The sequence below is a fragment of the Carlito syrichta genome, unplaced genomic scaffold (assembly GCF_000164805.1).
Source record: "Carlito syrichta isolate Samal-C Ts95f unplaced genomic scaffold, Tarsius_syrichta-2.0.1 Scaffold314363, whole genome shotgun sequence".
Lineage (NCBI taxonomy): Eukaryota > Metazoa > Chordata > Mammalia > Primates > Tarsiidae > Carlito > Carlito syrichta.
The window spans coordinates 993,460-1,020,858 of record NW_007258459.1 but is presented as its reverse complement, the minus strand read 5'-3'; the positions used below and the strand labels follow the sequence as shown (position 1 = coordinate 1,020,858).

Here is a 27,399-nt window from a genome sequence, read left to right as displayed (position 1 = left end):
TTTTTTTGATTTATTGTAAGATGAGGTCTTGCTGCCCAGACGGGTCTCGAACCCGCGGGCTCAGGCAATCCACTCACCTCAGCTTCCCAAAGGCGCGGGATTACAGGCTGAGCCACCGAGCCCTGCTACAGTCTTAAGAGTCTTCTGCTTTCTCATCGTGTGCCTCCCCATTTTCTAAGAAGTTCTCCAAAGACGTTTGTTTTTTACTCATTTTGGCTAGGGTTATAGCAAAACTGTGACTGAGACAAGTGTGCAGTGTGGGAAAGAGGCGTAGATGGAAATGGCAAATAAAATAATGGATGGGCCACACATGGACTAAAATAAGTGTAGGATTCTGACTTAAAGCCTGCCACCAGATGCACCTGAAGTATATCAACTCACTTGCTATTCGCTGACAGAGTTTTGATATTAGTCTGCAAGCAGTTGATTTATTATGGTCTCTGTGCAGCCAAACCTCACTGCTGATGTTAATTTGTATTTACAACCACTCTCCAGCGCTAGCATCACTGCCTCAGCTCCACCTCACATCATCAGGTGTTAGATTCTCTTAAGGAGTCCATATGCATCTGAGATCCTTTGCTTGCGCTGTTCATGATAGGATTCACATTCCTATGAGCATCTAGCAACTGCTGATCTGACAAGAGGCAGAGTTCAGGTGGTTATACGAGCAATGGGGAGAGGCTGTAAATACAGATGAAACGTCTGTCACTCACCTCCTGCTGTGTGGCCTGGTTCCTTACAGTCCACTGACCAGTAATGGTCTGTGACCCAAGGGTTGAGGACCCCTGCTGTAAGACATACAGAACGTAATGGTGTCTCAGTGATTCTTCTTTACCATGGCAAACCTCCAACTCTTTGATTCATGTTTTTTAAAATAATGTGAAAAAATTTAATCTGTCATAGTTATTAGAATTTTGACTGTATCAAAAAATCAAATTTGAACACCATCAAGATGTTCAATAGATTGTTCAAAGTTAGTTTCAGAGTAGTTTGAAAATTTTTGAGTAAGAATATTTTTGAAATAAATGCTAGATCATCCTATAAAATGTTGAAATAAACTACACTGAAATAAACTACATATGCAATTTCTGTGTATAAATTTTAGAAACTACTTGAGAATAAACCACTTTAAAGCATTCAAGGCATGTTGGAAATATCTATATAGGAGCAATGAAAATGTTATTTATGTATCCATTAGAATGGGAAATTGAGGGTGGGATTTTGTTGTGTGTTTTGTTCACTGCTATATCCATAGTACTAAAACCATGCCTGGCACATAGGAGATGTTCAGTAAATACTTGTCCTATGAATGAATATATTATTATTATCTATTAGTAAATGTAATTCTTTTAAAATTGTATTGTGGTAACTTAGTCTTACTAACTGTAAACTTGAAAGCAGTAAAGTTTGTTTCTTTTAAAATTCTATAAATAAGATTTTTGCTAAAACTGAGTTTCCAGTTATTTTATTACTAGTTCTACACAAATATGTTCTTTTTTTATACCGTACCATGATCCTGCCATTTTTACTTTTTTTTCCTCTAGCAATTTTGTTTGAATGTGTACATACAGTCTATTCTATTTATCCTAAATCGGAATTACTTGAGAAGGCTGCCAAGTGCATTGGAAAATTTGTTCTATCACCTAAAATAAATCTGAAGTATTTGGGTAAGATGATTGGTTATTTTGATAGAAATTATAGAGCTTTTGAATTTGCTGAGTATTTGTTTCAATTCACTTTGTATAATATAATCTTTGTTTCTAGGACTGAAGGCTCTTACTTATGTTATCCAACAGGATCCTTCTCTGGCTCTGCAACACCAGATGACAATAATTGAATGTTTAGATCATTCTGATCCCATGATTAAAAGAGAGGTAAAATGATATTTTGAATAATGTACATGAAGTGTCTAAAATTTTAAACTTTTTGTTGGTATTCTGGAGAGAGATTAAAATGGTGGACTGTATGTGTGTGTGTGTATGTATTTATATTTTAACATTCAAATGCATTTAATTATTTTTACTAAAGTTTAGGTAGCGTTTCTAAAAAAGTATTGTGCTAACGTCTGCAGGAATGTTTTAAAATGATGAGTTGTAGGGGTTTGTTTTAGTTACCTGTGTGAGTTCATTAATATTTTTTTGATCTGAGCATTGTACCAATAGGAGACCTGAATTTTGGTCCTGGGTCTTCCTGTTAGTACACGTGAAGACATAGTCCTGTTATTATTACACAATTTAAGATGTAATTTATGATAAATAATATTTTTTTCTATTCTTTTTTTTATTTTCTTTTTTTTTGAGTTGGAGTCTTACTCTGTCACCCAGGCTGGAGTGTGGTAGCACGCTCACGGCCTCCCCACCATCAACCTGCTGGGCTCAGGCGATCCTTCTGCCCCAGGCTTCCAAGTAGCCAGAACTACAGGCATGTGCTACCATGCCTGGCTAAGTTTTTGATTTATTGTAGAGATGAGGTCTTGCCAAGTTGCCCAGGCTGGTCTTGAACCCCTGGGCTCAGGTGATCCCCTCACCTCGACCTCCTAAAGTGCTGGGATTATAGGCTTGACCCCACTGCACTGGGCCTTTTCTTTTTTACATCTATAAAATGAGTTAATGAGTTCCCTATTACATAATGAGGATATTGAAAGAACTAATGAAGATACTTATAAGATTATTTGAATGTCTTGGAAGGAAAGATGTAACTTTTTCCTTTAATAAAATTGCTTCAGGGTCTACTTGGGTGTCTATATAAATATTTACTCTTATATAAGACATTACTCTGTATATTCATTTAGAACAGTATATGGGACCTATTTAAGAGTAAAAAGTTCTATTTCTGGTTATAAAATAAAGACCAGGTGCAGTGATTCATACCTGTAATCTCAGCACTCTGGGTGAAAGGACTGTTTGAGTCCAGGAGTTCAAGATAAACTGGGCAACATAGTGAGACCTCGTCTCTACAAAAAGTTAAAAAATTAGTTGGACATGGTTTCACATGCCTGTGGTCCTAGCTACTCGGGAGGCTGATGTGGAAGAATCACCTGAGACCAGGAGGTAGAGGCTGCCCTGAGCCATGATCGTAGTGATCATGATCATGCCACTGCACTCCAGCCTGGGCGACAGAGTGGGACTATGACTGAAAAAAAAAAAAAAATTAAAAAAGAGAAAAAAAAGAAAAGTAAGAGAATAATAAGGATTTTAAAAAAGAGAGTTTGCCAAACATCTAAATATCTTAAAAGCAACAAGTTAAAAATAGAGTATTGAGAGGACACTATATTGTATTAAACAATTTTAATTTTTGAGGATTACTAATTTTGAATTTTAAAATGTATTTTTGAAAGAAATATATTTTTGAGAAATTTGCCTTCATATGTATACATACATATATATATATATATATATATATTTTTTTTTTTTTTTTTTTTTTTTTTTTTGAGTTGGAGTCTCACTCTGTCGCCCAGACTGGAGTGCAGTGGCTGCTCCCGGCCACCACAGCCTTGACCTGCTGGACTCCGGTGATCCTTCCGCCTCAGCCTTCCGCGTAGCCAGAATTACAGGCATGTGCTACCACGCCCGGCTGATTTTTTGATTTATTGTAGGGATGAGATCTCGCTGCCCAGACGGGTCTCGAACCCGTGGGCTCAGGCAATCCACTCACCTCAGCCTCCCAAAGGTGTGGGATTACAGGCTGAGCCACCGAGCCCGGCTTACATATATTTTTTAATTCATTTTTTTAAGCATATGAAAATTGTTACGTGTTTTAAATGAGTCTGGGAAGTTTGCATATATTCTAATTCCTGTGTGTAGGCAGGCATTGTAGAAAAATGAGAAGGCTTTGAGATACAATGACAGATACTTACGTGGCCTTTGCACTTTAACAGATGCAGATACAGAGCATGCATTTCCTGTGTGTAGTTGACTACTAAGTTGAACAAGGTTGACTTAGGTACAGTTTTCTTCTTTTATACAGTAGTCCTTCCTTATCCATGGTGATATGTTCCAAGACACACAGTGAATGCCTGAAATCACAGATAGTACTAAACCTTATGTATATTATGTTTTTTCAGTCCGATAATCCAGATAGCTACTGACAGGTAGTTTTATACAGCATAGATACGCTAGACAAAGTAATGATTTGTATCCCATGTGGAATGGCGTGGAATGGTCTGAGCTTTTATTTTGCTACTCAGAATGATGTGCCATTTAAAACTTATGAATTATTGATTCTGGAATTATCCATTTAATATTTTTGGACTTCAGTTGATTGTATGTAACTGAAACTGGAAAGTAAAACTACAGAGGAGATGGAGGACTATTATATTTAATAATTGGGTTCTCACTTTAAAATGAGCATCAAAGAAAAAATAGGCAGCTTTAAAAAATATCAAGTTGGACCTGTTTGGTCTACTACCTGCAGTGAAAAAGGTAGTTTGAACTTTTTGGGGAAGGTGGTGTGTATCAGTGGTGCCCAAAGAAGACACTGAAGTACTGTCTGTGCAATGCTGTTGTCACTTAGAACCTCTATCAATAAACTCTGGTCCAGCAAGAGGGAACTACCAAAACTGAACAGAAAAGCCCGCCAGCAATATGGTTGCTAACACTATACCCAATTCAGTCCTGGAAATGCCAGATTTCAGGGTCTTAGAGTAGGAAATACATGTGGTATATATTATCTAAACATATATAACACTAGGAATCCACAGGACACATGTCTGGAGCAGCTCCCATAAATTGATGGAGGAGACCTATGTATTTATAGATTTAAATGGAGTTAAACCTGAACTAAAACAGTTATAAAATCTTTCAAAATGTTACCCTTTGTACTTAAAGTTCAATCTGTTAGGGTTGCAAAATTAGAAAGAACTCTAAAGATATTTTCAAGCAAGTTTGGCAAGTAAGATCTGTGGAAATTCTCTTGCAGCTAATATTGCTGATTCTGAAACATTGGTAATTGATGGTTTCTCAGTATTGACTTTGAACTTATATTGATTTCTGGGAATTATATTTTTAGAACCTTAATCTAGAGCTTTGGAATGCCAGCCAAATGGGAGCTTACTCTAGTACTGGTCTTCTTTTATCTTATTTGACTCTGCAAGAGGAATATTCCTCAGTACTTAGAAAGTAGGTATAAACTGTTCTTCCTTGGTTACATGAGATTCAGAGTGTAGGCTTTACTAGGTTTTGAAATACTTGAGCCACTAACCTCTATCTGTCCATTAGAGGCAGTTTGCCCTAAGTTGCCAAACCCACTCAAGTGCTATTTTCTGTTGTTCAGGTAATGTGGGAAACACAGTTTGTAGCACTGGATTTATACACACTCACGTACATACATGTGCATATACATGTGTTCATAGGCATAAGCTGTTTGGTTTTTAGAAAACTAAACTTTTTAACTTCTTAGTCTTTATATGTTCTGTCTTGTAGAAATGTCAGATCATAATTGTCTGTTTCAGTAGAAAGCTTTTAGACTTTGGAATTGATCATAATTCATTTTTTTGACAATAGTTTTACTTTTCTGAAGCTTTTTGTTGAAATTTGCATTTCTTGATTACCTATTAATCGACTGCCTAGTAGATCTACATAAAAGTAGATGAGTTGGACTGGCTGTGGTGACTGATGCCTGTAATCCCAGCACTTTGAGAGGCCAAGGTGGAAGGATCACTTGAGGCCTGGAGTTCAAGACCAGCCTGGGCAACATACAGACCCCATCTCTACAATAAATAAAAAATTAAGTAGGTGCGGTAGTGCAAACCTGTAGTCCTGGCTGTTTGGGAGGCTAAGGCTGGAGGCTGTTTGCAGAGGCTAAAGCTCAAGGGGTCAAGGCATCAGTGAGCCATGATTGTGCCTTTGCACTCCCGCCTGGGCAACAGAGTGAGACTCTGCTCTTTAAAAATGAAAAAAGAAGATCAACTTTATGATAAAACTATATGAACCTACATGTTACTGTATTTATTATTGTTATGCACAGTTTTATAATACTGTTTTTAATTTCTTTAAATAGACCCTGGAACTTCTTTACAGAATTACAAATGCACAGAATATAACAGTTATCATTCAGAAAATGCTTGAATATTTACATCAGAGCAAAGAAGAGTATGTCATCGTCAATTTGGTTGGTAAAATAGCTGAGCTGGCTGAGAAATATCCTTTGTTTGGACTATGAGTCTTTAAATACTTAGTTACATAGTGATTTTAGAATAATTGGGGTAGATATGATCACTTTCAAGTTGAATTCAGAGACCCAGAAATAATTTTCATTCCTGATTTCCAAGCTCTCTTGTCAAAAACAGGAACAGATGGTTTTTTGTGTGGTTTCTTTCATTTAGGTAGTCAGTATCTTGAGCAAGAAGTTACAGGGGGGCCGGGTTCGGTGGCTCAACCTGTAATCCCAGCACTTTGGGAGGCTGAGGTGAGTGGATTGCCTGAGCCCACGGGTTCGAGACCCACCCACCTGGGCAACTTGGCAAGACCTTGTCTCTATAGTAAATCAAAAATTAGCTGGGTGTGGTAGTCACGCCTATAGTTCTGGCTGCTTGGAAGGCTGAGGTGGAAGGATCACTACAGGCCAGCAGGTCGAGGCTGCGGTGGCCGGGAGCATGCCGCTGCACTCCAGTCTGGGTGACAGAGTGAGACTCTAACTCAAAAAAAAAAAAAAAGTTATAGGGACCTCTACCAGGTTCCTCTTCTAGTTCCTCCTCGTCTTTGCCTTTATTTCTTACTCAGTTTCTTTTCCAAATAAAGTTTTTGTTTTTTTAGGGGAGGTAGAGGGTGTGTGTTACAGCTTATCCTTTGCATTATTGTTAATGTTGGAAATTGTCACAATAAAGCAGTTAGGAACTCTATTACATGTTACTTTTCTTCATCTTTGTTTTTCAAAAGTCAGAGGAACTTTACAGGTCATAAGGATATTCCACTCTTTTAAAAAGTCTGTTGTTAAATTCTAAGAAAGAATGAGTGGATAATGTTAATCAAAGTTTTTTTGGAAATTTCTTAAGTGTAGTGTTGTATTAGTGCTATATAGGTCTGGCCAGCAGAATGATAGAATTTTAGAGTGGATGAGGAACAGATTATAAAAGAGTTTAGACAACTTGTTCAAGTAGACGCACCACAATATTTAGCCTCTTTAAAGTGTATATAATTTTCTGTTGTTTATTTGTCCCTAGTTAGCTGGTTCATTTTTTTCAATTATTTCACATTTATTTATTGGATGCCTATTTTATGTACAAGTCTAGTGCTAAAGTGAGGTAAACTCAGTTTATTAAATAACTTACACTGAGCACCTGTTTTACATAAAACAAGTATAGAACAAGTTATGGCAGAGGTTAAAGGTAAAAATGCCATACTATGATGAATTGGGGTTATTTTTTAAAGGTTGCTACAGAAAGATAATGTTAATATGTGGCATTTGGAAGTGTACCTATTCTTAACACTGTGGACACATATGCTCCTGATAATGCCTGGTTTATTCAGACAATGAATGCTGTGTTTTCAGTGGGAGGAGATGTTATGCATCCTGATATTCCCAATAACTTTCTGAGACTGCTAGCGGAAGGTTGGTAAACTATTACATTCTGTAAAGGTTTTAAAATTAAATGTTTTTATTACAGAGTCCTTAGAGAATTTAGTGAAAATTAAAACGGCATATCAATTTCTTTGTAGGTTTTGATGATGAAACAGAAGATCAACAATTAAGGCTCTATGCAGTTCAGTCTTATCTCACTTTACTAGATGTGGAAAATGTGTTCTATCCACAGAGATTTCTTCAAGTTATGAGTTGGGTGAGCAAAGTACATTGTCATACATTTTTATAACAGCTTTTATTAAAAACAAACATTAACTTTTTTTTTCAGAAATTACTTGGTTCTACTCTTCTCACTCCTTCAGCTGTTAGTTTTCTTTCCAAATGACTGCTTTCTATCACTAAACTATGTACTTGTTCATTTTTTCCCTCTGCTGTCTAACTTATCTAGTCTTTTAAATATAGTATTTGTTTCAATATCGCTTTGTTTTTATAGAATATTTGTTGTTTTTTATGTGAGTTCATGTTTATGTGAGTACTCATTTATCTGTGCTATTTTAGTTTTCTTATGTTGCATAACAGTGTTACTACAAACCTAATGGCTTAAAACAACACAAATTTATTATCTCATGGTTTTTGTGGGTCAGGAGTCTTGGCATGACTTAGCTGAGTTCTCTCATCTGAAATTCATGGGGTTGCAGTGAATGTGACTGCTAAGGCTGCTGTCTCATCTGAAGCTTGCCTGGTAAAGGGATCTTCTCTCGAGCTCATGTGTGGTTGTGGGCAGAATTCATTTTCTTGCTGTTGAATTTTTGTGACTGAGGGTTTCACTTTCATACTATCAACCGTAGGCTGCCTTTAGCTATTAGAGCTGCCTTCAATTGCTTGCCATGTAGGCCTACCAGCATGGCTGCTGCTTCAAGATAAAAGTCACAACTTTTTTTTTTGTTTTAGAGACAGAGTTTTTACTCTGTCACCCAAGCTGGAGTGCAGTGCTGCAGTCATAGTTCACTGCAGCCTTTAACTCCTGGGCTCACACAATCCTTCTGCCTCAGCCTCACAAGTAGCTGGGGCTACAGGCATGTACTATCATGCCTGACTATTTTTAAATATTTTGTAGAGATGATGTTTTGCTACATTGCCCAGTCTAGTCTTGAACTCCTGGCCTCAAGTGATCCTCCTGCCTTGACCTCCTGAAGTGCTGAGGTTACAGGTTTGAGCCATTGCACCTAGCTGAATGGTCACAGTAGTATGTAATATAATCATATGTAATTACATATAGGCCATCACCTTTATGTATTCTTGTACACAAGGATGAGTGTTTCTTTAGGGGAAATTTAGAGACGTGCAACTGCTGGATCATATGCACATTTTAATATTTTCTAGTATTAACAAATATTAGCATGTTAAATTTTCCCTAGAGTTTTATTTAAAAACTTTTCTCGTCTACAAGAAGGTTGTAAGACTAATAAAGTAAGTATCTCTATACTTTTCATTTAGCTTCCTGGTTGATATTTTTAAACTATATTTACTTTACTATATCTGCATTTATATGTATATCTAGGTATACCTTATATACATTTTGTTTTGCTGAGTCATTTAGAATTGAATGCAGACATCATGACACTTCACCCCTAAGAAATTCAGCATGCTTCTCCTGTAAATGACATTGTTCTAGATTAAAAATCATTATCAAAGCCATTATCACACCTAAGAAACGTAACAGTAATTCATTAATATCACTGATATGCAGATTCATATGCAGATCCATACTCAGTTGTCCCAAAGAACATCTCTTATGGCTATTTTCCTCCTCCTCCCAATCCCATATCTGGTTGAAGTTCACACATTGCATTTAGTTATGTGTCTTTAGCGTCTTCTAGTTTACAATGACCTCTGCTGTCTTTTTGGTTTTAACAGTGATTTTTTTTTTTTTTTTTTTGGATAAGTACTATTGACTTATAGAATGTCTTACATTCTGGATTTGTCTGATGATTTCTGTTCAGGTTCAACATTTTTAGCAAGAATACTACATGGTGAGTGTACTTCCCACTACATCCTATCAGGATGCATACGTTATCAATTTATCCACTTATTGGTGATTGTAAGTTTTTAAGTTTGAGTTAAGATGGTGACCTTCTGATCTCTCCATTGTAAAGATACCTTTTCCCTTTTAAATTTATATTTAATTTGTGAGGTGGTTTTATAAGGCTCTGTAAATGTCTTTTTGTCAGCCTTCTAATGGTTTTGACATTGTTAATCCTTTCTGAGTTGGTTATTGTATTTGGTGGCCATTAGTTTTCTTTGTCCATGAACGTAGCATGTCACTCCATTTATTTAGATTGTCTTTTTTTTTCCTACAGCATACAGTCCTGTACAGTAGTCACCCCATCCACAGTTTTACTCTGTAGTTTCAGTTACCTACAGCCAACTGAAGTCTGAAAATATTAGATGGAAAATTTCAGAAATCAACAACTCATCCATTTTAAATTGCATGTTGTTTTGAGTAGCATAATGAAATCTCAAGCCATCCAGCTTCATCCTGCTCTGTCCCACGTGGGACATAAATCATTCTTTTGTTAAGCATATCCATGCTTTGTATGGTGCCCGCCCATTAGTCACTTAGTAACAGTTGAGGTTATCAGATTGATGGTAGTGGTTTCGAAGTGCTTGTGTTCAAGTAACCCTTATTTTGATTAATAAGGTCTGGGTGTGGTGGCTCATGCCTGTAATTACAGCACTTTGATAGGCCGAGAGAAATGCTTGAGTCCAGGAACTTGAGACCAGCCTGGGCAATATAGCGAGATCTTGTCTCTACAAAGAAATAAAAAACGTAACTAGGTGTGGTGGTGAATGCCTGTAGAGGATTGCCTGAGCCCAGGAAGTCAAGGCTGTGGGGAGTTGTGATTGTGCCACTGCGCTACAACCTGGGTGATAGAGTGAGAGACCCTGACTTCAAAAAATAAATAAATAATGACTCCAAAACACAAGAGCTGTGATGCTGGCAATTTGGATAGCCCAAAGATAAGCCAAAAAGAACTTCCTTTAAGTGAAAAGGTAAAAGTTCTTGACTTAATAAGGAAATTAAAAAATGTATGCAGAGATTATTAAAATCTGCATTTAGAAGGGATTTTTTTGCCCATGAAAATGTGAGGAAGGAAAAAGAAATTTGTGTTAGTTTTGCTCAGACTAAAAAAGTTACAGCCACAGTGCATGATAACTGCTTAGTTAAGATAGAAGACAGTACATTTGTGGGTAGAAGATATGAACGGAAGTGTGTTCCAACAGACATCAGTTGGGTTTGGTACTATCTGTGGTTTCAGGCATCCATAGAGAGTCCTTAAACCCACATAGGTAAGGAGGACTGACTGTATATACAAACACAAATAGATTTTTGTATTTTTATCATGTATCCTGTCGTCTTGATGAGCTAACTTAATAGTACTAGGAGTTTTCTTATAGATTTATGAGACAGAGTTAAGAATTTTTGATCTATCTTAATAAGGGATATTGGTTTGTAGTTTTTTTTTTTTGGCACTGTAGTTTTCATACTAAGATAACACTAGCTTCATAAGATGATTTAGGAGTTGTATTTGTCTATTTCCTGGAAGAGATTGTATAAAATTGCTGTTAATTCTGCTTTAAAAATTTGGTAGAATTTTCCAGTGATACCATCTGGACCTGGAGATTTCTTTTTTGGGGAGTTATTAAATTACCAGTTCAATTTTCTTAAAAGTTTCTTAACTGATTTTCTTTTCATTTAAAAAAAAAATTTCCCGTGAGACTTTATCTTTTGAGTCATGGATTATTTAGAAGAGTGTTGTTTAGTTTCCAAGTGTTCATACAATTTCCTGTTATCGTTCTGTACTGATTACTAGTTTGATTCCATTGTGGTCAGAGAAAATACTAAGTATGATTTCAGATCTTTTAAGTTTGTTGAAGTTTGTTTTATGCCTCAAGATATGATCTGGCTTAGTATATGTTCTGTGATTGCTTGAAAAGAATATGTATTTTGCTGCTATTGAATGGTACGTTCTATAAATGTTGATTAAATTCTGTTGATGATGGTGTTGAGTTCTTCTATATCCTTGCTGATTCTCTGTCTAGTTCTGTTAATTGTCGAGAGAAAGATGTTGAGATTCCCAACTTTATGGCCTCCACTGACACCCTAAGGAGGTAGCTTCATTATTGCTAAGTAGTTGAGAAAGTCCTGACTCCACCAGGCTTCCACTGATACATCTCAGAAGAGAAGGGCACAGGTACCTTTTACTTCTGGGTGAATATGAAGTGTCAGCTTCCTGCCTGGCCTTCGCTGACGTTGCAGGTGAATGGGCCTCTATGCAGCTTGGCAAGGATGAATGTTGTGACTTCCCTCTTGGCCTTTTCAGTCATCACTCTAGCGGGGAGTTTGAGAGAACTTACTATAGTGTGGTAAGCGTGGAAGTCTTGGCTCTCCACTCTTCCTTTGCTGGTGTGGTGGGACTGCAATTTTTTCCTGTGTGGTGCTTGGCTGGAGTAGAAAGGATATTATTTAATAAATATCTTTTACGAAGGATTTCACGTTCCCTGAATTATCAGTTTATTAATGATTCTTTGGCCAGTAGGACTATATATCACCTAAGTTAGGTGTAAGTAAAAGGATATAGTGACATAGATCAATGTTCCTCCGGGTCTTTTCTGTGGACCCTTTATGTCAGAATCAGCTGATGCTTATCAAAAATATATTTCCTTGACCACAGATATACTAAATCAAAATATCTGGGGGTAGCACCTAGAAATCTGTATTTTTATGAAGCACCTCAGATGGCTTTTATGTATACTAGCATGTGAGAACCAGCATTTAAATGTTTATTGGAAAATAATAACAGAATGTGAAAGTGCTTGTAAAAACCGGGAACTAACTCTGGAAGTTGAGAAGAAAGCTAACTTGTAAGAGATATGCTGCTTTATGTAATGTTAATGACAAAGGTATAGTTCCATTTTATATTGACTTTCAATTCTTGATATAATTTTGAACCTAAAATGTGCAAATGTGTCTTTATCTAGTATTTTCTTCACCAAGAGATAATGTTTAATTAAATTTACTCTAGCCATGTGCACTTGGTTTAGATCGTTGAGTATAGTTTACTATATAACTTGATATTTGCATGTAAACATCTCTTTGTTTTATTCATAGGTGTTGGGAGAGTATTCCTACCTCTTAGATAAGGAAACACCAGAGAAAGTTATAATTAAACTTTACAAGTTGCTTATGAATGACTCTGTGTCTTCAGAAACAAAAGCTTGGTTAATTGCTGCTGTGACCAAGTTGACACCCCAAGCACACTCGCCTAATATAGTTGAGAGATTAATCCAGGAATTTACCATATCATTGGATACTCTTATGAGACAGCATGCATTTGAATTAAAGAATTTGCATCAGAATGTAGGACTTATGAAGAGCTTGCTTCCAGTTGATAAGAGTTGTGAAGATATGGTGGTAAGACATCTGTGGTTCTTTTTTTTTTAAAACTGCGTTGTCTTTAAACTTAGAATAATTCTTGCATTTGTGATATATCAGGAATATGTCAGAATATGATTTCTGTAGTATTTAGGGTGAATATTAGAGTCTTTCTTGCATTACTGTGACAGAGTTTGAGTGCATTCATTCAGTACTGATCTGAAATAGTCAAGTAGAAGAATGTCTTTTCTGGGGAACTGCAATGAAGATATATATCCTGTGATGATCTCTTAATATATAATAAGATAGGAATTTTATTTATTCATCATTGGCTTTTTAAAAAATTGATAAATAATAATTATACATATTTATAAGGTGCATGTGATATTTTCATACATACATGCAATGTATAATGATAAAGTCAGTATATGTAGGATATCCATCACCTCAAATATTTATCATTTCTTTGTGTTGAGAACATTTCATACCCTTTCTTCTGCCTATTTTGAAATATTCGGTAAATTATTGTACAGTATAGACACCCAGCTGTGCTGTCAAACACTAGGACTTATTTCTTCTAGCTAATTATATATTAGTAACCATTAACCAACCTATCTTCCTCCTCATCCCACCACCTGAACCCTTCCCAGCCTCTGGAAACTATTCTATTCTTCCTTCTATGAGATGAACATTTTTAGTTCCCACATATAAGTGAACATATGATAATTTGTCTTTCTGTACCTTGCTTATTTTAACAGTGATCTTCAGTTCCATCCATCTTGCTGCAAATGACAGGATTTTATTCTTATTTTATGACTAAATAATATTCCATTGTATATACCACATTTTCCTTATCTGTTTGTCTGTTGATGGACACTTAGATTGATTTGGATAAATACCCAATAGTGGAATTGCCGGATTGCATGATAGTTCTGTTTTTAGTTTCTTGAGACAACTTCATACTTTTTCTCTAATGGCTGTACTAATTTACATTGCTACCAACAGTGTATGTGTTCCGTTTTCTCTGCATCCTTATCAGCATTTGTTAGTTTCTTTTGTGTGTGTGTGTGATAATAGGCACTCTAACTGGAATGAGATGGTATCTCCTTGTGGTTTTTATTTATATTTCTCTGATGATTAGTGATGTTGAACATTTTTTCATTTACCAGTTGGCTAATTGTATGTCTTCTTTTGAGAAATGTCTATTCAGATTTTCTTGCCCACTTTTTAGTGGAATTATTTGGGTTTTTGCTTGCAGTTGAGTTCCTTGTATATATTCTGAATATTAGTCCCTTATTGAATGAATAATTTACAGATTTTTTTCTCCCATTCAACAAGGTGCTTCTATGTTCTGTTGATTGTTTCCTTTCTGTGTGGAAGCTTTTTAGTTTAATATAGTCCCATTTGTCTACTTTTGCTTTTGTTGCCTGTGCTTTTGAAGTCTTAGTAATAAGTGTTTGCTTAAACCAATATTCTGAAGTGTTTCCTCTCTGCTTTCTTTTAGTATTTCTATGGTTTGGGGTCTTATGTTTAATTATTATTATTATTATTATTATTTGAGTTGGAGTCTCACTCTGTCGCCCAGACTGGAGTGCAGTGGCACACTCCCAACCACCACATCCTCTACCTACTGGGCTCCGGTGATCCTTCCGCCTCAACCTTCCAAGTAGCTGGAACTACAGGCATGCGCTACCACGCCTGGCTAATTTTTTTGATTTATTGTAGAGATGAGGTCTCGCCAAGTTGCCCAGGCGGGTCTCGAACCCGTGGGCTGAGGCAATTCACTCACCTCGGCCTCCCAAAGCGTGGGATTACAGGCTGAGCCACTGAACCCGGCCTGTTTAATTTCTTAATCATGTTGAGTTTATTTTTATATGTGGTGAGAGGAGTCTGGTTTTATTTTTCTGTATGTTGATATCTACTTTTTCTACACCATTATTTGAAGAGAGTGTCCTTTCCCCAGTGTTTGTTCTTGTTGCTTTTGTTGAAAATTAGTAAACTGTAAGTACATGAACTTATTTCTGAGTTTTCTGTTCTGTTACATTGGTCTATATGTCTTTTTTATACCAGTACAGTACTAATTTGGTTACTATAGCTTGGTAGTACACGTGCTTTAGAAGTCAGGTAGTATGATGTCTCCTACTTTGTTCTTTTTGCTTAGTATTGCATTGGCTATTTAAAGTCTTTGGTGGTTCCATTTTAATTTTAAGATTGTTTTTTCTATTACTATGATATTTTGATAGGGATTACATTGAGTCTGTAGATTGCTTTAGGTAGTATGGTCATTTTAAGAATATTAATTCTTCTGATCCATGAGCATGGAATGTGTTTCCATTTGTTTGTGTCCTCTTCAGTTTTGTCATCAGTGTTTTTATAGTTTTCCTTGTAGAGGTCTTTCATTTCCTAGGCTAAATTTATTCCTGGGTATTTATTTCATAGCTATTGTAAATAGGATTGCTTTCTTGGTTTCTTTTTTTAGCTCTTGCTGATGTTATTGGTGTATTGAAATGCAGCTGATCTTTGTATACTTATTTTGTATCCTGCAACATAACTTAATTCATTTATCAGTTCTAAGAACTTTTTGGTGAATTATGTAGATTTTTCTTATAAGATCATGTGATCTGCAAAGAGGGATAGTTTGACTGCCTCTGCTCCAATTTAGGTGCCTTTATTTCTTTCTCCTGCTGAACTGCTCTGGCTTGGACTTCCAGTACTATGTTGAGTAAGAGTGGTGAAAGTGGGCATCCTTGTCTTGTTCCAGTTCTTAGAGGAAAGGCTTTCAGGTACACTGTTCACTATGAAGTTGGCTGTGGGTTTGTCATATATGGTCCTTATGATGTTAAGATATGTTCTTTCTATGCCTGTGGACATTCCTTCTATGTCTACACTAATTTGTAGTAAATTTTATCATGTAGGGACGTTGGATGCCATCAGATGCTTTTTCTGCATCTACTGAGATAATCATATGGTTTTTGTTCTTCATTTTGTTGATGTGATGTGTCATATTTAGTGATTTGCATATGTTGAACTATCCTTGCATCCTTGGGAAAATCCCATTTGATCATAGTGTATTTTCTTTTTGATATGTGTTTGGATTCAGTTTGCTAGTATTTTGTTGAGGATTTTTACATCTATATTCTTCAGGCATATTGGCCTGTAGTTTTCTTTTTTTGCTGTGTCTTTGTCTGGTTTGATATCAGGGTAATGCTGGCCACATAGAATGATATAGTTGGCCTCGTAGAATGAGTTAGCACATGGAGGGCTCTTTACTTCAGATTTTTGGAATAGTTTGACAATAATTGGTGTTAGTTTGCTAGAATTCAGCAGTAGAGCCATTTGTTTCTAAGTTTTTTATTTGTTGGAAGACTTGTTACTACTTTTTATTGATCTGTTTGGGTTTTTAATTTCTTCCTTGTGCAGTCATGTATTTAGTAGTTCTTTCTTTCCTCTAGGTTTTTCAATTTGTTAGTGTACTAGTAGTTCATAGTCTCTAATCATCATTTGTATTTTGTGCTCTCAGTTGTAATGTCTGTTTTTTCATTTCTAGTTTTACTTACTTGGAATTTTTTTCTTGCTAGCAGTTTATTGATTTTGTTGATCATTCCAGAAAGCCAGCTTCTTGTTTCATTGAAAAAATATATTTTGTCTAGTCCCGCTCTGGTCATTATTTCTCTTTTCTTCTACTAGTGTTGGGTTTGATCTGTTCTTGCTTTTCTTGAAGTACATAATTAGATTACTTAAAATCTTTCTACTTTTTAATGTAGTTGTTTATTGCTGTAAATATCATCCTGTGTATAGCAAAGTTAAAAAAATAACTTAGCCCTGTTTTTGCTGTATCCCATAGGTTTTGGGATGTTATGTTTCCATTTTCATTAATTTCAAAAAGTTTTAAAATTTCTTCACTGACCCAGTGGTCATTTGTGAGCATATTATTTAAAATTCATGTGTTTGTACAGTTTTTAAAGTACTTCTTGATATTTAGTGTTATTCCATTGTGGCTTGAGAGGATACTTGATATGATTTCTCTTTTATAAAATCTGTTAAGACTTATTTTGTGGCCTAACATGTGGTTTATCCTGAAGAATGTTCCCCATACTGATAAGGAGATTATGTATTCTGCAGCTGTTGAATGGAATGTTCTATAAATGTCTTTAGGTCCATTTAGTCTATAATTCATATTAACTCTGACGTGTCTGTCCAATGCTGATAGTGGGTTGTTGAAATCCCCAACTATTATTATATTGTGGTCTGTCTTTCATTTTAGTCTAATAATATTTGTTTTACCTGGGTATTCCAGTGTCAGGTTCATATGTATTTACAATTGTTATATCCTCTTGCCAAATTATCCCTTTATCATTATATAAATTTTTTTGTCCTTTCTATGTTTTTTGCTTTAAAGTCTTAAAGTATGTGTTTTTTTTGAGTTGGAGTCTCACTGGAATGCCCAGGCTGGAATGCAGTCACATGCTCACAGCCTCTACAGCCTCAACCTGCTGGGCTCAGGAGATCCTTCCACCTCAGCCTTCCAAGTAGCTGTATAGGTGTATGCCACTACGCCCAGCTTTAATGTCTTAAAATATATTTTTTTTTGTCCCTTCACTTTCTATGAGTGTCTTTACAGGTGAGATGAGTTTCTTGTGGATAGAATATAGTTATGTCATTTATTTTTAAGCACTTACTCTGTCTATATTTTTTAATTGGGGAATTTAAACCGTTTATGTTCTTGGTTGTTATTGATATGTGAGGACTCACTTTTGTCATTTTGTTTATTTTTTTCTGAGTGTTTTGTATGCCCTCTGTTCTTTTCTTCCTCTTTTATTGTTAACCTTTATGATTTGGTGGTTTTTGTCTGGCGATAACATTTGATTCCTTTCTCTTTCATGTTTGTGTATCTGCTTCACTAGTGAGTTTTATACTTTTGTGTGTTTTTATGTTGGTAGATACATCTTTTTGTTCTCAGATGTAGAATTCCCTTAAGAATTTCCTGTAGGGGCTGGTCTAGTGAGGGTTAATTTTCTCTGTTTTTGCTTTTCTGTGAAAGTCTATTCTTTATTTCTGAAGAATAACTTTGCTGATATACTATTCTTGGTTGACAGTAATTTTTCTCCCAGCACTATGAATATAGCTTCCCATTCTCTCCTGTAAGGTTTCTAGGAAATCCACTTTTAATCTAATGGAGATTCCCTTATATGTGACTTGATGCTTTTCCTTTGCTGTTTTTAGAATTGTCTCTTTGCCTTTTATTTTTGACAGTTTGATCTATTGGAGACACTTATTTAGATTGGAGACCTGTTTAGATTGAATCTCTTTGGGAACCCTTGCACTCCCTATATACTATGTCTATAGTTCTTGTACAGCATGGGAAAATTTTCAGCCATCATTTTGTTAAATAGGTGTTTTATGCCTTTGTGAATTTCTTCTCCTTTTTGAACTCCCCAAACTTAACCACTTGTTTGCTTTATGTGTCCCATATATCATGTAGGCATTCCTTTTTATTGATTGACTGGCTTTTTTTTTTTTCCAAAAGACCTGTCCTGAAATTTAGGAATTCTTTCTTGTCCTTGATTTAGTCTATTATTGAAGTTCTTGATTGTGTTTTTTATTTCATTCATTGAATTCTTTAGTTCCACATTTTTATTTGGTTTTTATTTATATCTAACTCTTTGTTGAATTTCTCATTCAGATCATGAATTATTTTCATGATTTTTTTTTTGTATTGTTTATCTGTATTTGCTTCTATCCCCCTGAGTTTCCTTAAGATCATTATAATGAAAATTTTCAGGCATTTTATAGCTTTCTTTATTTCTGAGGTCTGTGACTGGAAAATTATTGTGTTCCTTTGGTGGTGTCCTGTTTCTTTGCTTTCTTTTTTCGTTTTTTTTTTTTCGTGTGTCCTCACGTTGATATCTGTGTATCTGGTCTAACAGTGAGTTCTAAATTTATGGTTTGGCTTTCATAGAGAAAAACATTTTCCTTTAGATGAATCTGTGATGTTGGCTGACTAGGATGCTTTGGCTCTGATTCTTGGTGGTTATAGTATTGTAGTCTCCATATGATTTCTTCAGCCATAAGTAACATCAGTGAGGTCTGTGAGTTTCTCAGTGGCCTAGACTATAGTTATTACTAGAGGTTGTGGCAAGGCTTTGCTGGAGACAGGACATCAGGTGGGTCAGTCTTTGTGTGCCAGTGGTAGGCTTGGTGTGTTTTTCCTCAGACTCTTGGGAAATGTGTGTGGGTGCTGCTGGTGGCAAGTCAGGTGGGTTAGTTCTTGGGCCTCCAGGTGGCATACTTGGGTGCCAGCAGTGGACTGGACACTAGATGGTTTTGTTAGTGAATTATGAATTCGACAGTGTCCCATTAGGATTATTCCACAATTTTTTCTTAATTTATGTTAGCTTATTGGTTTTATTATGAACTATATTAGAAAGGATGCAGATGAAGAGATGCATAAGGTGAGATATTCAGGAAGGGGCTTAGAATCTTTATGCCTTACTCAGGCATGCCACCAACACCCTTCAGGAACCTCTACATGTTATGTTCTTTTCTATTTATTTCCCTTGAGATTCTATAATATAAGTTGTTTTATTTCTACTCTGTTTTCTTTGAAAATGAGAAAAATTGGTTATCTCATTTTGTTCATCGACTATCTAAATTCTTTTCCATTTTTGATCATGAATATCTATCTGCCTTTTTGTCTCTCACCTAATTTTAGCTATTACTCCTTTTAACCTAAAGTTCTAAGTTAATGTTCATTTTCTTTAGTATATACCATGCTCTTCCTCACATTGGCATGAATTAGAAAACTCCCTTAAGCAAGCAGATTTTTTTCAAATTTGTATGTATTCGGTATCAAATATAGTTGACAAAAAGAAGAATATCAGCATAATTCCCACTAATTTTGACTCAGGTTTTCATGACTGGTATTCATTTTGAACATTTCTTCATTCGTTCTTTTAGTAGTTCTCAAGGGCAGAGACCTTACTTTAGCATTTGGTAGGCATCCCAGAGATGTTCATTGCTATATATAAAACTACACATTCCTTCCCCACCAATAAAAGATAATGATGATGGTATAGCTCCATCTCTTAAAAGTTGTATTCAAGCTAAACCTCTTCAAATTCAGAGAGCAAGGTACCAGATTATCTGAGCTGCTTACATATACTTGGCTAATTTCAGAAGAGCAAATCTTTGGTTTCTGCAGTCATCTCAGCTCTGTCTTCTTGTATACCAGTAATATTTCTTGCTCTCCTTAATCTTTTTTCTTTTCCTTCTCACTTTTTATTTGCCTCTGATCATTTATTCATCTTTCAATTTAATCATTCTCTTGTACCTTTTTCTTTCTGAAGTTAATTTTATGTGGATTTGTGAAGAGGCATTTTCAGTTAAAAGATACTAGGAGCTGGCGCAGTGGCTCACGCCCGCAGTCTCAGCACTTTGGGAGGCAGAAGTGAGAGGATTGCTTGAGCCCATGGGTTTGAGACCAACCTGGGCAACTTGGCAAGACCTCATCTCTACAATAAATAAAAAAGATTAGCTGGGCATGGTGGCATGTGCCTATGGGTCCAGCTACTTGGAATGCTGAGGCAAAGGATTGCCTGAGCCCAGTGGGTCAGGGTTGCAGTGGCCATGAGCATGTCACTGAACTCCAGCTTGGGTGACAGAGTGAGACTCCAACTCAAAAAAAAAAGAACAGAATAGTATAGTTAAATCAGAGGCACTGTAGGAGGTTGAATAATGCCCTCCCCAAATATGTCTGTCTTAATCCCCAGAATCTTGCATGTGTTGCCTTAAATTTTTTTTTTTTTTTTGAGTTGAAGTCTCACTCTGTCCCCCAGGCTGGAGTATGGTGGCATGTTCACGGCCACCCAGTGTCAACCTGCTGGGCTCTGGTGATCCCTCCGCCTCAGCTTTCCAAGTAGCTGGAACTACAAGCACACACTACCTGGCTAATTTTTTTTTTTTTTTGAGTTGGAGTCTCACTCTGTCGCCCATATTAATTTTTGATGTATTGAGAGACAAGGTCTTGCCACATTGCCTGGGTTGGTCTCGAATCAGCAGGCCCAGGCACTAGCCTTGGCCTCCCAAAGTGCTGGGATTACAGGCTGAGCCACCAAACCCGACCAAATATTAAAGAGAACTTTGTAGATATGGTGAAGTTAAATATTTTTTGATGAGGTGATTACTAAATTACCTAGATAGATATAATATAATCACAAGAGTTTTCATAAAAGCGAGGCAAGAGGTCAGAGAAGAGAAGGCAGAGTAACAACAGAAGCAGAGATTGGAATGATGTGGTCACAAGTCAAAGAATGTTGGTAGTCTCTAGAAGTTGGAAGAGACAAGACACAGAGTTTCCCCTGATGGAACCAGCCCTGCCAAAAACCTTTATTTTAGTCCCCTATAGCAGGAAACAAATGTAGTCTACACCTCAGTATATGTGTCTGTTTCTTCTAGTAGGTTACAATTCTCCTGAGGGTAGGAATTGGTATCTTCCTTTGGCTCAATCATGGGACCTGCTATGATGCCCTAACATTTAGATTCTCAAAAATACATTCTGTCATGAAATTAATAATTAACTGCAAGTTATTTACATTGCTAGATTCTTAGCCGAATGATGTGTTTATAGATATTTCAGAAAGCTAGAAAATTAGGTAGCATTTTTAAAATTGAAGCTTCTATTTTTTTTACTTACAATTTTTTTTTCTAAAAAATATGTAGGCTAATATTACTTACATGAATGTACAGTCTATCGTTTAGGATGGATTTTTTTATTTCTAATTTTTGCTTAATTTTAATATATAGGTAGATGCTTCTTTGTCTTTTCTTGATGGTTTTGTGGCTGAAGGACTCAGTCAGGGGGCAGCACCTTACAAACCTCACCACCAACGCCAGGAGGAAAAGCTTTCTCAGGAAAAAGGTAATTTTTCATGAATTTATAATGAACTAGAATATAGGAAAATAGCTTTTTTATGCATTTGATATTGCAGTCATGTAAGTAAATAACTAAAGTCATTTACTTTTTATTATGCTCCTTTAAATCTGCTAGGGATTTGTTTAGCCTGACTAGGTTTTCAGCTATCCAGCAAAAAAAGCCTAGAGATAGTCCTAAAGTCATAGACTCCATATATATAAATGCCTGGGATATGGCAGCAATCTTGAAATTTCGAAAGAACTTGAAGGTGGAATTATTTTGGTCACGGCTGGTAGACTGACACTTTGTTATGAGCATATCTGTGGAAAAGTGTCAGAAAACAACCCTGGTTATTATGTACTGGTGAGTTTCATTTTCATTCTGAGAAGTCTAGTATTTATTTATTTTTTTAGTCAACAAGTAATAATTACATATTTATGGGGTAACATAATGATGTTCCAATACATGTAATGTATAGTGACCAGATCAGGAAATGAGCTTATTCATCATGTCAGATGTTTATCATTTCTTTCTGTTGGGAACATTCAATATCCTTTTTCTAGTTTTTGAAACTATATGATATATTATTGTTAACTATTGTCATCCTGTAATGGTATAGAACAGTAGAATTTTTTCTTCCTGTCAAGCTGGAATTTTATAGGTTTTAGCAGGCTTTTCCATTTCCCTTTCTTCTCTCTATTTTTCCCATTCTCTAGTAGCCACTGGTCTAATTTTTACTTCTAGGAGATTAGTTTTCTTTGGCTTCCACATGACTGAGAACATGCAGTGTTTGACTTCCTGTTCTTGGCATATTTCACTTAACACAGTGTCCTCCGGTTCCATCCAGGTTGCCATGAATGACAGGATTTCATTCTTTTATGACTGAAAAATATTCCATTATTTTATATATACACAACATTTTCTTTATCTGTTCAACTGTTGGTTGTTTCCATATCGTTGCTATTATGATTAGTGCTGCAGTATACATGGAGGTGCTAGATGCTGAGAGTGGGGTATTGAAATTCCAACTATTACTGTATATTGTTGTATATATCTATCTTCCCTTTTAGATGTAATAATATTTGCTTTATATACTAATGCACTAGTGTTGGATCCATAATATTTACAATTATTATATTCTCATACTGAGTTAATCTCTTTATTGTTATACAGTGTCTTTGTCTCTTTTTACAGCTTTTAACTTGACACCCCCAAGACCTATTTATATAAATATATCTTCCCCTATGATATAAATATAGCTACTTCTGCTTACTTTTGGTTTCTGTTTGCATGGAATATCTTTTTCTATCCTTTTGCTTTTAGTCTATGATGTGTTATCTTCACAGGTAAGGTGAGTTCCTTGTAGGCAACATATAGTTGGGTCTTATTTTTTTATTCCTTCAGATAGCCTTTGTTTTTGGGGGGATTTTATCCATTTACATTCAGGACTACTATTTATTGGTGCAGTATTAATACTGTCCATTTATTGATTGTTTTGTATATTCTTTGTTCCTTCCTGTCTTGTTTATTTTTGCAGTTGGGTGGTTTTCTGTAGTGATAAGATTTTATTCCTTTCCCTTTCTCGTTTGTGTATCAGTACCACCAGTGAGTTTTATAGTTTCTCATGTTTTCATGGTGGTAGTTATCATCTTTTCACTTCCAGATGTCAGATTTCCTTGAATATGTCATGTAAGGCTGGTCTAGTTGTGATGAATTCCCCTACTTTTCACTTGTCTGTGAAAGATTTGATTTTTCTTTTATTTCTGAAAGATAGCTTTGCTAAATATAATACTGTTGGCTGGCCATTTTTTTCTTTCAGTACTTTGAATATATTATCCCAGTCTCTCCTGGCCTGTAAGATTTCTGCTAAGAAATCAGTTGTTAGTTTAATGGGGATTCCCTTATATGTGACTTGATGCTTTTCTCTTGTTGCTTTTAAAATTCTTTCTTTGTCTTTGACTTGAAAATTTGACTATAATGTGTCTCAGACAGGACCTGTTTGGGCTAAGTCTATCTGAGGTACTTAGAACCTCCTGATGTTCATCTATCTCCCAAGACTTGGAAATTTTTCTGATATTATTTCATTAAATGTTCTTCTTACCTTTTCCCTACTCTTCTCCTTCTGAAATGCCCAAAATGCAAATATTTGATTTATTTGCTTACTGGTGTCTCATAAATTCTACAGGCTAGGCTTTTTCTTTCTTTTTTGTCTTCCTTCCTTCCTTCCTTCCTTCCTTCCTTCCTTCCTCCCTCCCTCCCTCCCTCCCTCCCTCCTCCCTTCCTTCCTTCCTTCCTTCCTTCCTTCCTTCTTTCTGTTATTTCAAAGTTTACAAATGCTGTCTTCAAGTTTACAAATGCTTTCTTCTGCTTTCTAGTCTGTTTTTGAAGTTCTCTTTTTTTTTTTTAATTTTACTCATTGAATTCTTCTTTGCTAAGATTTCTGATTGGTTCTTTTTTATGATATCTATCTCTTTGTTGAATATCCCATTCAAATCATGGATTGTTTTCCTGATTTTGTTGAATTGTCCTATCTGTATTCTCTTTTGTCTCACTGAGTTTCCTTAAGATTATTATTTTGAATTCTTTTTCTGGCACTTCATATATTTTATGATTGGGATCTGTTACTAGAGGATTATTGTTTTTCTTTGGAAGTAACATATTTTCTTGCTTTACCATGATTGATTTGTCCATAGGTTGATTTCTAGACATATGGTACAAAAGTTGCCTCTTCCAATTTTATGACATAGTTTCATAGGGGAAGACTTATTTATATAAATAGGTCTTGGGGGTGTCAGTTTGGTGGAGTGTATTGTCCTTGGTTCTAGGTGGAAGCAGTGGTGTAGTTAGTCTCTATGTTGTTTCTTCAGCTATAATCCATACCAATGGCGTTTGCAGGTAGCCTAGGCTGAGAGAGTTTGTGGCATCAGTAGTACAGTTTTTCTGATGGTAGGCTTGCCTGGCTATTCTTCTGGTTGGTAGCATGTGTGTGCATACACTGGGTTAGCTACAATTGGGCATGGCTCATGAGTGTTGGGGCTGTGGAACTGTTACTCTGCCTGAGACCAGGAGCACACAGTTGCTCAGCTGACTTGGCATGTCTACCTAGAGCAGGTTGTAAGTTTGTTTCTCAGGCTTGGGACATGGGTGCAAGGTTGCTCTGCTGATCTGGGGTATTCTGCTAGGAGTAGCTCCCCGGACTGTTCTTTGGCCTGGGAAACAGCTATGACTATGAGCAATCTGTTATTTCTTAAGTTAGAATGTTTTTAGTGTTAGAATGTTTCCTTCAACAAAATATCTGATCTCTTAAGTTAGAAACAACTTAGAAAAGATTAATTTCATACTTAAGAAATGTAGCTTGTCAGGAAAAACTTCTGTCATGATTTTGGTAAATGAGGGCTCATTGAGTTCTTTGAAAGGTAGAAGAGTAGCATGCTTATGAATAAAGGGACTAGAGAATATTATTGATTTAGAGTTCAGAATGTCAGTACTGAAAAGTTCATTGCTGAAAGAACTTCCTAAAATTTTTCGTCATGCAGTGATTTTGCTAAGTACTTATTTTCCAGGTTCTGTACTAGGCTTATTTTGTTAAGAGTATAATTAAACAACTGATCCTAGAATGAACCAGAAAGTTCTAGGTACTAATAATAGGCTTGGATGTTATCTTTTTGCTGAAGTATTTGCTCTTTTAAGATTTGTTTTTTTTTGAGACAGAGTCTTGCTGTGCCACCCAGGCTAGAGTGCAATGAGGCGATCATAGTTCATTGCAACCTTAAACAAGAGGCTGAAGTGATCCTCCCACTTCAGCCTCTTGAGTAGCTGGTGCTACAGGTGCACACCACCGTGCCCAGCTAATTTTAGCATTTTTAGTAGCAATGGGAACTTGCTGTGTTGTTCAGACTGTTCTCAAGTAAGCCTCCTGCCTCAGCCTCCCAAAGGGCTGGGACTATTAGGCATGAGCCATTGCATCTGGCCAAGACTTATTACTTTTGAAATTTTAATTTGTCATTTTTATTTATCGTGCTAAGAACCTTAAAATGAGAACTAATTTCTTAACCAACTTTTAAGTGTACAATGCATCATTATTGATTATAGATGCAGTGTTGTACAGCATATCTTTAATACTTATTCATCTGGATTAACTTAAACTTTTTGTTCATTGGTTTGTAACTTCCCGTTTCTCTCTCCCCTTGGCCTCTGGCAATCACCATTTTGCTCTTCAATTCTATGAATTTTACTTTTTAGATACCTTGTATAAATGGACCCATTTGTCTTTCTGTAATTGGCTTATTTCACATAACATAATATCCTCAAGGTTCATCCATGTTGTTGCGTATTGCAGAATCTTCTTTTTCAAGGCGGAATAGAATTCCATTGTATGTATATATCACATTTTCTTTATTCATTCATCTCTTGATGGATATTTAGTTTGTTTTCAAATCTAGGCTATTGTGAGTAGTGCATCAGTGAACATAGAAGTGCTAATATCACTGTAAGATCCTAATTTCAATATTTTTGATATTTACCCAGAAGAGGGATTGCTGAATTATATGGTAATTGTATTTTTTTTTTTTTTGAGTTGGATTCTCACTCTGTCACCCAGGTTGGAGTGCAGTGGCATGCTCATGGCCACCACAGCCTCGACCTACTGAGCTCAGGTCCTTCCAAGTGGCTGGAACCACAGGCGAGCACACCATGCCCGGCTAATTTTTTCATTTAATGTAGAAACGAGGTCTCACCAAGTTGACCGGGCTGGTTGCAAACCCCTGGACTCAGGCAGTCCTCTCACCTCAGCCTCCTAAAGTGCAGGGATTACAGGCGTGAACCACTGTGCCCAGCTGGTAATTGTATTTTTAATATTTTGAGGAATCTCCATACTGCTTTCCATAATGCTTTCCATTTTTGCATTCCCACCAACAGTGGACAAGGATTCTACTTTCTCCACTTCCTTGTTAGTACTTATTATCTTTTTTTGATAATAGCCATCCTGACAGGTGTGAGGTAATATATTTCATTGTGGGTTTGGTATGCATTTCCTTGGTGATTAGTTACATTTATCATTTTTTCATATAACTGTTGGCCATTTTTGTCTTCTTTGGAGAAATACTTAAGTTTTTAGCCTATTTTTTTCAGGTTATTATTTTTCTTAAATAATTTTTTTTTTACTATTGAGTCATAGGAATAACTTACATATTTTGAAGGTTACTTCTTATCAGATACATGGTTTGCAAGTATTTTCTTCCATTCCATAGTTGCCTTTCACTCTGTTGTGAGTTTTCTTTGCTGTGAAGAAGCTTTTTAGTTTGATGTATTTCTGCTTGTTTTCTTTATTATTGTTGCCTGTGCTTTTTGTCTCATATCCATGAAATCATTGTGAAGACCAGTGTCATGAAGCAACTTTCTCCTTTTCTATGAGTTTTACAGTTTTGTGTCTTTCAATTAAGTCTAATCCATTTTGAGTTGATTTTTGTGCGTGGTGTCAGATAAAGGCTCAGTTTTATTATTTTGCTTATGGATATTTAGTTTTTGCAATAAC

General features: G+C 36.0%; 1 protein-coding gene across 1 annotated transcript in view; it reads left to right on the top strand.

The window, feature by feature from the left end:
- Nucleotides 1-27,399, top strand: part of AP4E1 (adaptor related protein complex 4 epsilon 1 subunit) — an 82,325-nt gene that overhangs the window by 30,390 nt on the left and 24,536 nt on the right. Inside the window, exons 9-15 of the mRNA XM_008071529.2 lie at nucleotides 1,545-1,667; nucleotides 1,765-1,874; nucleotides 5,998-6,137; nucleotides 7,436-7,548; nucleotides 7,656-7,774; nucleotides 12,692-12,994; nucleotides 21,758-21,872. Coding sequence (XP_008069720.1) covers nucleotides 1,545-1,667; nucleotides 1,765-1,874; nucleotides 5,998-6,137; nucleotides 7,436-7,548; nucleotides 7,656-7,774; nucleotides 12,692-12,994; nucleotides 21,758-21,872 — 1,023 coding nt within the window. The remainder of the gene's footprint in view (nucleotides 1-1,544; nucleotides 1,668-1,764; nucleotides 1,875-5,997; nucleotides 6,138-7,435; nucleotides 7,549-7,655; nucleotides 7,775-12,691; nucleotides 12,995-21,757; nucleotides 21,873-27,399) is intronic.